We start from the raw sequence: 13,940 nt of genomic DNA, 5'->3' as shown, positions 1-13,940 counted from the left end.
ATTGCTGAGCCTGGTCTCAAATTTGAATCTTCCTGTCTCAGCTCCCAAGTCACTGGAATTACAGGCATGTTCCATTGTATGTGCTACATTTTTATATAACTGGCAGCACTGTAGGTTTATTTATACCAGCATCAACACAATCGTGAGGGATGAACTGGCTATGATGTTAAGATGGCCATGATGTCCCTAGATGGTAAGGATTTTTCAGCTTTGTTGTGTTGTAATCTTATGAGTCCATCATCATATAGTGATCCATCATTATATGATGTTTTAGTCAATTTTTTGCTGCTGTGACTAAAGGATCTGACCAGAACACTGTAAGGAGAAAAAGTTTATTTGAGGGCTTACAATTTCAGAGATCTAAATCCTTAGAAGGCCGGCTCCATTCCTCTGGGCTCAAGGTGAGACTGAACATCATGGAGAGAGAGTGTGGCAGAGGGAAGCAACTCATATCAGGAAGCAAAGAGAGACCTCCACTTTCCAGATACAAATGTATACACCAAAGCCACACCCTAATTTCCACTTCCTCCAGCCATATCCTACCATTTCAGTTACCACTCAGTTAATCCCTAATCAGGGGATTAACTCACTGATTGGATTAAGACTCTTATAACCCAATCATTTCTCCTCGGAGCCTTCTTGCACTGTCTCACACGTGAGCTTTTGGGGGACACCTTACATCTAAAACATAACATATGGTATATACATATATTCATTTATTCATTGTCTAAGATGTTTTCCTATGTCCTATAGGAGCTTCATGTACTACCACTTGTCTGTGCAAACTCTGGAAAGAAAAATTAATTCTTTTTTTTTTTTTTTTTAAAGAGAGAGTGAGAAAGGAGAGAGAGAGAGAGAGAGAGAGAGAGAGAGAGAGAGAGAGAGAGAGAGAGAGAGAGAGAATTTTTAATATTTATTTTTTAGTTCTCGACGGACACAACATCTTTGTTGGTATGTGGTGCTGAGGATCGAACCCGGGCCGCACGCATGCCAGGCGAGCACGCTAGCGCTTGAGCCACATCCCCAGCCCCCCAAAATTAATTCTAATATTAGCAGCATTGAAATGGTAGGGTGACATTAGAGCCACATTTGCCATGTTCCAGGCATACTCTGTTACCCTTCCAATCGTAAACTTTATGAATTGGGGACCACATCTGTTAAATCTTTTCTAAGATTTCAGAACTTGTATAACATCTCTGCAAATTTTATTTTTCTAGCTCTTTCCCGGAAATCAGCAATCCTTCAAAATTTAAAAATGCCTACATGGCTAATCAAGGGTAGTAAGAAAGGTAAAAGCTAGAAAGATTGCTTTGTTCCAGCCTGTTGGATGGACAATGCCTCCCTGCAAAGGGAGGAGAGCAAGCTTAGTCCCTGGGGCTTGAGACAGGGAAAAAATTGGTGTAAGATGCTGAGGCAGAACTTCAGGAGAAGTTCTGGGGACTGACCAGTAGAGAAGTTTCTCCTCTCAAAGAAGTAATTTGGGGATGTTAACTCTTGTTTTCCTCATCTTTAACATGGAAATAATATTATGTATTTCTTATAGCACTACTGTGATGATCAAGAAAGATAGCCCTTGTAAAATGCTTAACATATTTCTTGGAACATAGTAAGTGCTGCAAATGTTAGCATTATTGGTCTTAGAGTCATTAGAGGGTCATGTGGACATAGTCCAAAGAAACTAAATCAGGTCACAAGTCTCGGAAGAACTACATATTGCTTTCATGTCCAAAATGGCAAATCATCTCTTAATCTTTTTTTTTTAATCATTTTATTGATAGGAAAACTGAAGTTACAAAGAAGTTTCTCTGAGCGCAGAAGTATATGCCTGTGATCCCAGCTACTCAGGAGACTGAGGCAGAAGGATCGAAAGTATGAGGCCAACCTCAGCAATTTAGCAAGAGCCTACATCAAATTAAAATGGAAAGAATTGGGGATGTAGCACAGTGGTAAAGTGTATCTGGGTTCAATCCCCAGCACCCCCCCAATAAACAAAAACAAAAGCAAACAAACCAAAAACTAAAACCAAACCAAACAAACACCCCCAAAGAAGTTTCATGTGCAAAGTCATACATATAGCTGGGCTGGGTGTGTAGCTCAGAGGTAGAACATTTGCCTTGCCTTGTGGAAGCCTCTGGATTCAATCTCCAGCAAAATACACACACACACACACACACACACACACACACACACACACACTCACACACGTGATATAACTAATGAGTTATAGTAAAATGAGATTCACCCGAACTATTTATTTTCTTCTCCATACAGCATCATCTTCTAATGTACATGTTAACACAAATGAAACTTTGATTTCAAAGATTTGGTTTTGGAGCCAGAATGAACAAAACATTCCAAACTCAATTGCCAGGGTAACTTTACAGTTTTCATCTATTTTCATACTTAATGGGAAAAAGGTTGTGTGAGCAATTATAAGCAATTATGGAATCTTTGGGTCAGCTACCATCCTTCACCTTCTTCTTATTTTAAATAAATTTTTTTTTTCATGGCTGGGATTGTGGCTCAGCTGTAGAGCGCTCACCTAGCACGGGTGGGACCTGAGTTCGATCCTCAGCACCACATAAAAATAAAAGCATTGTGTTGTGTCCATCTACACCTAAAAAGAAAAAAAGTTTTCAATACTTGACCTTACACATGATAGATAGGCAAACAATCTGCCACTGAGCTATAATCCCTGTTACTATTATTTTGAAAATCCACGTCTCTTTTTTAATAAATATAATTTATTTGTGTAATTTATTGTTTATATAGAAATAATAATAATAAATGATTACTTAAACAAAAATAATAGAAGCAGTTAATAGTGGCAATTAGTAGTAAAGCCTATTAAACAAATAACTTGGACCCACAGTGTCTTTATTCAAGAGAGCTGAGAGAGGTGGCTGGGTGTTTCTGGGTGGAATATGCTCCTAATTCATGGGACATAGTACTATTAGGGAGTCTCCAATTCCACTCCTCTCTAGGCTTCACCCACCTGAGAGCAGAGGAGATGGGGCTGTCTTAAATCCACTAGTTATATTTTCAATGAATAAAGAGTGGAGGCTTAGCAATGAGTGTCCCTGAACAGTGCTGCTTTGGGGACAGGAAGTGTTTAAGTAATGAATTCAACAGTCACTTGCTGTGTCAATGTGTGTTTTAAAGAGAAATGGAAAGAAACATGTGCTTTTGAAAGAAGCGGGCCAGGCTGGGATTTTTCCGAATGCTCTAAGGTCTGTGGTTTCATGTAAGATCTACTTTCAAGCTGCCCACAAGGGCTGCCATCACGGCTTCCTGAGCTGGCTCTCTCTGAAAAGACTAGAAGGAGCCCTGCCTGGCACTGCAAATGCTCTTGTCCAGGGCCAAGAATTTCACAGAATCCTTCCTCATGATAGAGTGGTCTGAAACCTCAATCAGTAGCAAGACAGGAAGGAAAGAGAAGTAAAAGGTGAGCAGACCTCTAGGTCATAAAAAAAGAATAAGTTTGGCTTCCTCTCCTGCCATCCAGGAGCCAGCATCTGCCCAGGAGTTTAGTTTAAACCTTCATTCAGACAAAGAAAAAGTGCACAGTGTTATCTGCTTCCTTTAGAGTCTCTTCCAAATGATGTTTTGAAGCAGTAAAAAAAAAAAACAACAACAACAACAAAAAAACCAGCCAGGAGGGAGGTGACTAATTCTGTGGAAAATGTTTGCCCTCAACATTCTTCTCTATACTCAGGTTACTAAATAGGATCCTAAATAAATAAATAAATAAATAGGAACCAACAATGATATATTTATAAAGAAGCAATATATCACAGTAGCTCTGGAATCAGAATTAGATGCCAAACTAGATATCAGCACTTCAGCAAATCATTTATGTAAAGTGTAGGTTTTTTTTCTTTTTAACTTTTCAGGAATACCAATATCAATCTATATAATATCAACCTTTTGAGGATTAAAAGTGGTAATGTACACAAAGTATTTTATGTAGCTTCACAAAAAGAGCTATTTTGCCAGGCTTTAATGGTACTGTAATCCCAGCTACTTGGGGAAGCTAGAGAAGGAAGATTTCAAATTCAAGACCAGCCTAGGGGCACCTTAGTGAGACTCTGTCTCAAAATAAAATTAAAAAGAAAAGAACTGCAGATGAAGCTAGTAAGGCAAAAAAAAAAAAAAGCTGTTTTATTATTATAATTCTGTCATGAAACCATATCCTTACTCTGCTGCATTTAACTTTTTTATGGTGCTGGGGCTCAAATCCAGGATTTGGAGCATACTAGACATACACTCTACCACAGAACTACACCTCCAGACTCATCCTGTTGTATTCTGATTTTTCCTTTTGTGATCACAGGGTTGGACAACTCATCTATGGATTGGGGTGGTTTCTTCCTTGAAGAGCTGGATCTCCCTCCCCTGCTCCCTCCCCTCCTTCCCCTCCTTCCCCCTTTCCCCCTCCTCCTCCTCCTCTTCTTCTTTTGCGGATTGAACCCAGGAGAGGAGTGCTCTACCACTAAGTTAGATCTCCAGTTCTTTTTGAGATAGGGTCTCACAAAGTTGCCAACACTGGCTTCAAACTTGTGATCCTCCTGTCTCAGCTTCCTGTTGGGATTAAAGGTATGAACTACCATACTCAGCAAATACTGGACATTCTTGATGTTGATCAATCAGGGAAGGGATGAACCCTTAGTTGGGGAATTAGGGAATTATGGGACTTAGACCATAGTAATGACTACCTCCTTCTCATTGTCCTGTGCCAACAGCTCAAGGACTCTAGTTATGTTGAAGCCACTTCTGCTTGGAAAGGTTTAAAAATGGCAATGTAGAAACCAGGAAGGGAACACAAACTGAAGTTGATCAGCTATAAAATATAAACTAGATCATATGTCACACTGTCAGCAGACTATAGTAATGGAGAGTGTTATTACTGGAGGCAAACCATCCTCTTTTGTAAACACTCCAAGTGGAAGTTGAATCTCACAGGAGAAGATGGGGTTTGATCTCTATGTGTTTCTTTCTACAGAAAACTCAAGGTTCATTTCTCTTAAAGACAGTGAACCTCCTTGCAAGTTCTTTAAAAATTTTCAAAACTATTAAGTCTCATGAAGACTCTTTGGGAGTTAGGATAATACTATTTCTATTTTTTTTTTGAGTTAACTAAATTTTAATGAGATTACATGTCTTGGGCTAGGGATCTAGCTCAGTGGTAGCAAGCTTGCCTAGCATGTACAAAGCCCTGGGTTCAACCCCCAGCAATGCAATAAGTGAATAAATAAACATGACTTGCCTAGGCTCCTGAGGTAAATGACAATGTTGAAGGAAAAATCCAGTTTTTGTTTTTTAAATTACAGCATTCTCTCTTTATCCACAGTTTTACTCCACATAGTTTCAGTTACCCATGGTCAAGCATAGTCAGCAAATATTAAGTGGAGAATTCCAGAAGTAAACAATTCATAAGTCTTCAGTTGGGAGCCATTCTGAGTAATATGATGAAATCTCATTCAGTCCTATGTCAACCTCACAGTAAAGGATGGGAATCTTCCTTTTCTGGTATATCCATGTTGTATATGCTACTTACCCATTATCCAGTGGGTATCTTAGTCACCATATCAACTGTCATGGAATTTCAGTACTTAAGTCTAAGTAACCCTTCCTTTACCTAATAATGGCCCCAAAATATAAGGCCAGTGATGCTGGCAATTCAGACATGCCAAAGAGAGGCTGTAAAGTGCTTTCTTTAAGTGGAAAGATAAAAGTTCACAATTTAATAAAGAAAAGAGAAAAATCATATGCCAAAGTTGTTAAGATCTATGATATATTGTTGTTCATCTCTTACTGTGCCTAATTACAAATTAAAGTTGATCACAGCTATGGATGTATAGGAAAAATAAAACCATAGCAGTTTCAGGCATTTGCTGAGGGTCTGGAAACGTAATCCTTTTGGAAAAAGGGGGATTACTATATTCTTAACCCAAGGAGATTTCAATTATCTTCATACTAGGGAAGCAGACATAATGTCAAGATTTTTTTGACTTACCATTTTGCATTATTTACAACACATGCCCTTTCCACTTCACTCACATCTTAGATAACTGCATCAATTGTATTCAGAAGAAACATTTTTTGTATTCCTCGTGGGCATGGTACTACTGATGTCTGTCTGAACAGATTTAACTCAGTATAAATTAAAGCATGCAAAAGGACATAACTGCACATACCCAAGTGGCCCTGCAGAGTACAATTAGTCAAATAAATGCACTGTCTAAAACTATGCTCTTTCTCTTATGATTCAACCCTAATAATTTTCCATAATATCCATGGGTAGGAAAAAAATAACTTTATAATTTTGAATTTCTGAAAATCACTATGAGATTTTTAAATAAGATGTTTTAACAGTATACAATATTACAAAGTTACCCAAGCTTAGTTTAGAAACAAAACATATTCTAAAAGGCAAAAAAAAAAAAAAAAAAAAAAAAAGGTTGTAGTTAGTTTGCGATTATTGAGAGCAAACTAATAAGACAGAAAAAGTTTTAAAAGTATAATATAATCAGCAGTCAGGTCTTCACAGCCAAGGAGCACAAAGCAGATGATCACTCTTTGGTAATGTGGGTCTATTTTGTTGTTGCTACTTAGAAAATCATTTTCACTCGTGGAAAGTTTTCTAGATCTACACTTTATGGCTAATGAGCTAATTAGGCAGTTGAAAAGTATGAATTAAGCACCTGATATGAGCTCCAATTAGAAGTGGTACTGTGGATATGTAAAAGATGTGTAAGATGAGGCTCCTGTCTTCAAACATTAAGGAGAGGGGGCAAATTAACATACATTTAACATTTTTTTTAACTGACCCAAACCTATAAGAAAGAGTATTTTTTTTTTTTTTTTTGATACTGGGGATTGAACTCAGGAGCACTCAACCACTGAGCCACATCCCCAGGCCTATTTTGTATTTTATTTAGAGACAGGATCTCACTGAGTTACTTAGCACCTCACTTTTTGGCTGAGGCTGACTTTGAGCTCGGTATCTTCCTACCTCAGTCTCCTAAACCGCTGGGATTACAGGTGGGTGCCACTGAGCCCTGCAGAAACTGAATTGTTTTAAAGGTCTGTAGGAGTTCAGAGAAGTAGAGATTACTGTGATTTGGAATAACATAAGTAAAAAAGCTTTATTAAATAGTTAAATTTAGTAAAATATATAAGAAATATTGGGAGGGAGGTTGCAGAGAAATCTGTTCAACTCTTAAAATAGTGTTTTATTATAAATAACTGTTCATGTAAGGATTCCATTTTATTAACATGTACCACCAATACTTTTACTGATATAAAAATATTATGAAAAAGGCAAACCTATCTTATTTGCAAGAAGTTCGATGAACCTGGACCCTTTTATTTTTTATACCCTTACTTTATTGATTTAGATTTGGTGCTGAGTATCGAACCCAGGGGCCCACACATGCCAGGCAAGCGCTCTACCACTGAGCCACAACCCCAGCCCAAATCTGGGTCTTAAAAAAAAAAAAATCCTGAGAAGACTAACTCCTGTCTTAATTTTTAAGACATATATTAGCTCAAATTAGATGTTGTAGAGTATACCTGTATTCTGTAGTTCTGGTTAATCCAGAGGCTGAGGTAAGAGGATGGCTTGAGACAAAAAGTTAGAGGCTGTACTGGACAATACGAAGAGACCCACCTCTTAAAAAAAAGAAAGAAAGAAGAGAAAGAAAGACTAGGGATGTAGCTTAGTAGTAAAGTACTTGCCTAGAATGTAGAAGGTTCTAGGCTCAGTCCTTATCACTGCAAAAATAAATACTTAAGTAAATTAAAATTTAAAAATAAAATAAAAACACACTATTTCAGACAGAAACATTGAAAAATTGTTCTGAGCACTGGGAATATATGTGGATGAAGTTTCTTGTCTTCAGGACTTTCAGTTTGGTAGAAAACAAGTAAATAAAATGATTGCAAATCAGTGTGAGAACCTCTATGAATACAGAGCAAAAGAGGCAGAGGTTGAGAGGTAAAGGTTAGAACAGGTGACCTTCAAGGTCATCCTACAGGACAACCAGGAAGGGACAAATGTGTGTGTCTGTGGGAGGGTGAATTCTGGGGGGGGGGGGGGAGACAGTTGGAAGGAGCATTCCAAAAAAAGTTGAATGTAAAAGGCACAGAAAAGGGCACAGTAAGTGAAGAGTAGGCCTGAGACCAGAGTGAGAGTTCCTACACTTATTTCAAACCTTCATTTCTATATGGGGAGAGGGAACCTCTAAAAACTACAACACAGTGACTATGAAAGATAAATATAAACGAATGGTAATGATTACATTTCTATATTTTGGGGAGTTAAGAATTTACTGTTCACACTTGCATTAATTTTATAAAAATATCTATCTTCTAATATAAGCCATTTGGTGATGATTCAAGCATTTAACATTCATAATTTTCAAACAGAATGATCAGAGCACTAAATAGATCTCTCTCTAGAAGAAAATACATATTTTAATAAGGAATAGTTTGCATTAGGGTTCCAGGGATTATAGAACCAGAATTAATAAAAGGAGCATTAAAAACTGTTTTAATAAAATCATTAAATAGCAATACCATGTATTTTTGAAGGCCTCTTAAAATTTAGTTTATAAATTGTTCTTATGTGCATTAAGTCGTTAAACTAGTACACATATACCGACATATCATTAAACATTAGCTTAAAAATAGCCACAGCATTAGGCATTTTATTCAAAGCTTTTTAAAAAAAGTGTCGTAATAGGTAAGCTTATTGATAAATTACAATTTAACACCATGCTATAGCTGCAAAGTTTCAGGAAAGCAGAATTTAAAACTTCCATTATAACTTTAACCGGAGGTTATGTCAAAATTTTACAACTAGGAACATATGAATGTATGTACTACTGAGCACAACATGGGCACGTTTTTGTTGCTATGAGAACCTTCTATTTTGTATCAGAAATCGCAGCCTTGACGACGCAGTGTTTGCGCCTATTTTGCACATGTTTTTCTACAGCGATTCCTCTCTAGTACTAGTTGAATGGCTCTGGTTTCCTCTTGCACTCTGCCCATGTCCGTTTTAGCTCCAGTTCTCACAGGCAGTACCGTCACTTTCTCTGGGAGGACTGGACAGGAGAAAACAGGGATGGAGCCAGCAAGGCGGTTCTGCAGCAGCCCGGCGGCTTCCCAGCGCCAGGGAGCTGTGAATGGGAAGGGGGAGGAGGGTGGATTGCAGTTTAATTCTATTACGCCCTGGGGAGCCGAGCTCTTCACCCAGCTCTCTGGCAGCGTTTTAAATCCGCAGTTAAAAAAAAAAAAAAATCGAGCACGCCACGTCGTACAAACGAGGGAGTGAGAGGTAGAGCACAGTATGTTGTCCCCAAGTCAATCACAAACAAAGGCAAGGAGGGGTTCACAACCTTGTTATGGAATGATTCCCCTAGACACGGAGAAACCCAGACCCCGGAGAGAGAAGGCCGGAGACCCGGTGGCGCGGGTCCTGGGAGACAGGCTGGGTTTTCCGCTGCGCGCGCGCCGGCCCGGGAGAGAGGGGCGGGGGTAGGGTGGTCGCGGCGGGAAGCCGAGGAGGCGTCTCTAAGCCCCCAGCCCCGCCCCGTTTGGAAGGCCCCTCCCCCATCCCGGGCTCCCGGCGTCGCGGGGGCCCAAGGGGGGCGACCCAGGCTAACGACTGGCATCTCCCAGGCGACCGGCTCCGCATCAAGATGGCGGAAGATAAAGACAAGGAAGGTATGGACGGTAGCGCGGAGACAGCGGCTGCCCTCGCCGCCCGCCGCGACCCCGGGAAGTGCCGGGTGGGGACAGGTCATCCCCCATCTTTAGCCCCCACGAGCTGGGAGAGGGTGGCCTGAGGAGGGGCCGCCTTCCCCGTGTCCTCGCAGCCACAAACACTGGCGCCTCGGCCCCGCCTCCCCATCCTCCGCCCTCTTCTTCCCCGCCCTCCGCGTCCTCCCCTCCCCCTCAGAGGCCGGGCTTCGGCTTCTGCGCGGGCTGCGGCCCAGGCGCCAGCCCGGGAGCCTGATAATGGCGTCCTTGTTCTCGGTTGCGCGGTCGCCACCGCCGCGTCCACACCCTCGTCCTGGGTCTCGGGGCCGCAGGCGCCAGGCCGGCAGTTGTCTAGGCGGTGGACACCCGGAGGTCGTCTGGGCGAGGACGGGTTCTGGCCGCCGGAATCTGGAGGGATCCTCTCCCGCCGCTCTGAGACCCCGCCCGGGCTCAGCCTGGTGGCGCTCGCCGCCACCATTTTGCCTCCGTAGTGAGAATGCGGCCTCCGGGTCACAGCCGCTCGCCGGGTGTCTCCGGCCTGCGAAATGCCTGCCCCCCCCCCCCCGCTCTACCCACCTGGGTCGGGTCTTAAGAAAACAAAACAAAGCAAACGACAATTTTAGTAAAGACGAAAAAGCAAAACCCCGCAATGACGCGTTGGAGCCGCTGTGCGCCACCCCGACCTCCCGGTCGCCCTGGGCAGAGGCGGGACTGGCCCGTGAGGCTTGAGGTGGCCGCATCAGAGGGGTTGATGCGTTTCTTGTGCGAAAAATCGATTATCCACGTGTAATTGCAAGGCCTTTAAATTGTTCCTGATTCAGCGGTATGGTTTAAAATCCGACCCTTAGTTACTGTCCTTACTTAACTCCAAAAAAAAAAAAAGACAACCGCCAGCCATGGAACAGTAGAGGTAAAATAATTCTGGAAGTGAAAATAATATTCCACCTTTTGTTTCCTTCCAGAGCGCTGACCCCCCCGGGCCCTTTTTTTTCTTAGCATGGAACATCGAAGTGTAGTAGTCAGGTTAACACCAATATTTACAGGAGAGATTTAGTCACTCATAGTAATTACAAAATAAGCAGAGAAACATGAAATTGTGCCAAAGATCTACCTAGGGATAACAAATGCTGATTTTTTTTTAAATGATATGATTAATCTGAGAAGTCAAGATTATTTTATAGGTGTTACCTTTATTAAGATGTCCTTATAATTTAATGGTGCTGTTTTAAAAATGGCAAAAAATCTTAATTTTTTTCGATTAAAAAATGTCTCCAGAGAGCTGAGTGACATATTTTTTATTTAAGTTCTTGTTTATTAAGAACAAAAAGGAGAGTCTTTTTTTTTTTTTTTTTTTTTTTTAAAGATTTGATTAGGCTAGCATGAGAAATGTGCACTGGGTTTTTTTTTTGTTTTTCAGATTTTTCCAGTTTTTATTTTTACTTTAAAAAACCATTAAAAGCATTCCAAATTTTTCAATTTTCAAAAAATATTTTTGTGTTTAGGATAAGGTAATGCAGAGGAAAAAAATTCTATCACCATAGAAGTTAAGTCTAATGCCATTTAGTAAGTTGGCCTATGTTTATTAATTTATTATTATTATTATTTTAATTTTTATGTGGTGTTAAGGCTAGAACCCAGTGCCTCCTGCATGCTAGGCAAATGCTCCAGCCACTGGGCTATAGCTCCAGCCCTCTGGCCTATGTTTAATGCCCTTTGATTGGAAAGCATTCTGGTTAGCATTTTGGAGGATACAAAATGGGAAAAAAATTGCATTAGCTCTCAAGAAGTGTGCCATCACTAAGGAAGACATACAAATGGAAGCTAGTTAATTGTACTCAGTTGCTATTGTGCCAGGCAAGTTATATACCCTTGAAGTCTGTGGGCCAGTCCTGGACATCTCTGGGAACTTACTGGAAATGAAGAATCTCAGGCCCTGCCCTGATTATTTGATCATTCTTAATTTTTGTATATCTCATGAAAGTTTGAGAAGCAGTATTATGTGGTATATCTTATTTATTTATTTATTTTGGGGCCTGGGGATTGAATCCAGGGGCTTTTTACCACTGAGCTACATCCTCAGTCCTTTTAAAATCTTAAAAATTTTGAGACAGGGTCTCCCTAAGTTTCTGATTGTCTCCTTAAGATGGTGAGGCAGACCTTAAACTTGTGATATTCAGCCTCCTGAGTTGCTGGGACTACATGCCTGTGCCACTTTACTTGGTTTATTTCATTAATTCTTAACAGTTTAATGAGTTAACTAAAATTGCATGAAGGGCATGAGGAAATAAAGGTATTTTGTTGGAGGATAAACTGGAGACTCACTTTGGTGATCAGCTCTTCATATGAATATAATTATTGTATTTGATTCTTACTTCAGAAGTGTCAGAAATTACACCTACCTGGGTGTGGGTGGTGCACACCTGTAATCCTAGTGATTTGGGAGGCTGAGGCAGGAGGATCTCAAGTTGAAGGCTAGCCTCAGTGATTTAGCAAGGTCCTAAGCAATTTACACCCTGTTTCAAAAAAACTAAAAAGAGCTGAGGATGTAGGAGGTATGTGTAGCTCAGGGGTGAAGTGCCCCTGGGTTCAATCCCTAGTACCTAGCTAATTAATCAGAATTGATCAGATTTTTGGGGATTTACTCAAGCTAACTAAATTCATGAAAAACTGATGTGCAGAATAGAATGATTTATTAGGGTTGTTTTAGAGGTAGTTGATGTATTGATATATTGACCAAAAAGCTGGTTACAGCAGTGAATATATTGTTTTATGAGAGTTAAGCTTTGTGAGAGATTGGGTTGAACCCCAATGCAAAGAAAAGGTACCAACTCCAATTTTAGATCAAATTAAAGCAAGCTTTAAAGAGAGCTGATCAGTGACTATCTCCCCTAACTTGAGCTAGAGACCAGCCCTCCAGCTCTGCAAGAATGAGATTTTATAGCACAAAAAGTTGCAAAGGGGGTGTCTTGAGAACTTACAAATAACAGGATTTTGACAAGCATAATACAAAGGCAGATAGTAGGTTAATAATCTACATGACATGATATTTCAAGGTAGGGAGTAAATTCAGATCCCAACATCAGAATTTATGAAGCGCCTCTGAGGTTTCAGAGCGGGTTGTTATCTGATCAGGGGGAGCTAGGCATGGGTGAGTTCAAGGCATGGGCAGGAATTCCAAACTAATTTAGAAATCTCAGTAATTTATAGTAAAACAGAAATTAACTTTTCATGATTTTGTGATGAGATGGCTCCCAGTCTTAAAATGGAATTAGGCTCGGTTCATCAGTTGTTTATAGTTCAAAACTGCTTGAGGGACAGGGAATCACACACAAAAATAATAGTTTTGAAGGACATTTGCATTACCCTGTCAGTCAAAGGCCATTTCTGATCTGTCTCTTGCTAATAAGCACAATAAATACTTGTTGAGGACAGGTTATGGTTTAATCAAAGCCTTACTATTAATTTCCCCAAAACATTTTATACTTAAAAATATATAAAACCAATTTTAGGCTTTAGTTCCTCTCCTCCTTACAGGTATCCTTCTATTTCACCAGGCTCAACAAATGCTTTTTCACAGTGCCAAGGTGTTCACTCACACTTCTTTAAAAACTACATGCCAGGAATGGTAGTACATACTTGTAACCCACCTACTCTGAACACTGAGGCAGGAGGATCACAAATTCGAGGCCAGCCTCTGCAATTTAGTGAGATCCTGTCTCAAAAAATAAAAAGGGCTGGAAATGTTAGTGAGTAGTAGAACACTCCAAGGTTAATCTCCACTCCAAGGTTAATCTCCAGTACGCAAAACAAACAAAAACATCTACAAAAAAACCCCCTTTGTAGAAATATATATATGTTGTAAATAATCCATCTTTAATCTTGAGATTTTTTAAAGTTGTAAAGGTGGAAAAATTTTCTGGATAACATAATTTTTGGTTCCTTTGAACACTTGGGGATTAGCTTTGATACAAGTTTTAAGAATATCCTAAACCCAACTCCGTGGTTCATGCCTGTAATCCCAGCGGTTTGGCAGACTGAGACAGAAGGATTGCAAGTTCAAAGGTATCCTCAGCAATGGTGGGGTACTAAGCAACTCAGTGAGATCCTGTCTCTGAATAAAATACAAAATAGGGCTGGAGATGTGGCTCAGTGGTAGAGTGCCCCTGAGTTCA

At 40.2% G+C, this 13,940-nt stretch overlaps 1 protein-coding gene across 6 annotated transcripts in view; it reads left to right on the top strand.

Annotated features, from left to right (window-relative positions):
- Positions 1-9,568: 9,568 nt before the first annotated feature.
- Drc8 (dynein regulatory complex subunit 8) overlaps positions 9,569-13,940 on the top strand; it is a 123,771-nt gene continuing 119,399 nt past the window's right edge. For 4 of the 6 annotated variants that reach the window (XR_013426590.1, XR_013426589.1, XR_013426591.1 and 1 more), the window contains exon 1: positions 9,569-9,732. Coding sequence is in view for 1 of the 6 variants with exons in the window: in XM_078022952.1 (XP_077879078.1) it covers positions 9,708-9,732 (25 nt within the window). In the remaining 5 variants the exon portion in view is untranslated. The remainder of the gene's footprint in view (positions 9,733-13,940) is intronic. The other 2 variants (XM_078022953.1, XM_078022954.1) reach the window with 2 other exon arrangements.

This window comes from Ictidomys tridecemlineatus, chromosome 10 (assembly GCF_052094955.1).
Source record: "Ictidomys tridecemlineatus isolate mIctTri1 chromosome 10, mIctTri1.hap1, whole genome shotgun sequence".
In the NCBI taxonomy this organism is placed as follows: Eukaryota; Metazoa; Chordata; class Mammalia; order Rodentia; family Sciuridae; genus Ictidomys; species Ictidomys tridecemlineatus.
The sequence above is the reverse complement of the archived record's forward strand: the minus strand, read 5'-3'. Positions and strand labels throughout refer to the sequence as shown.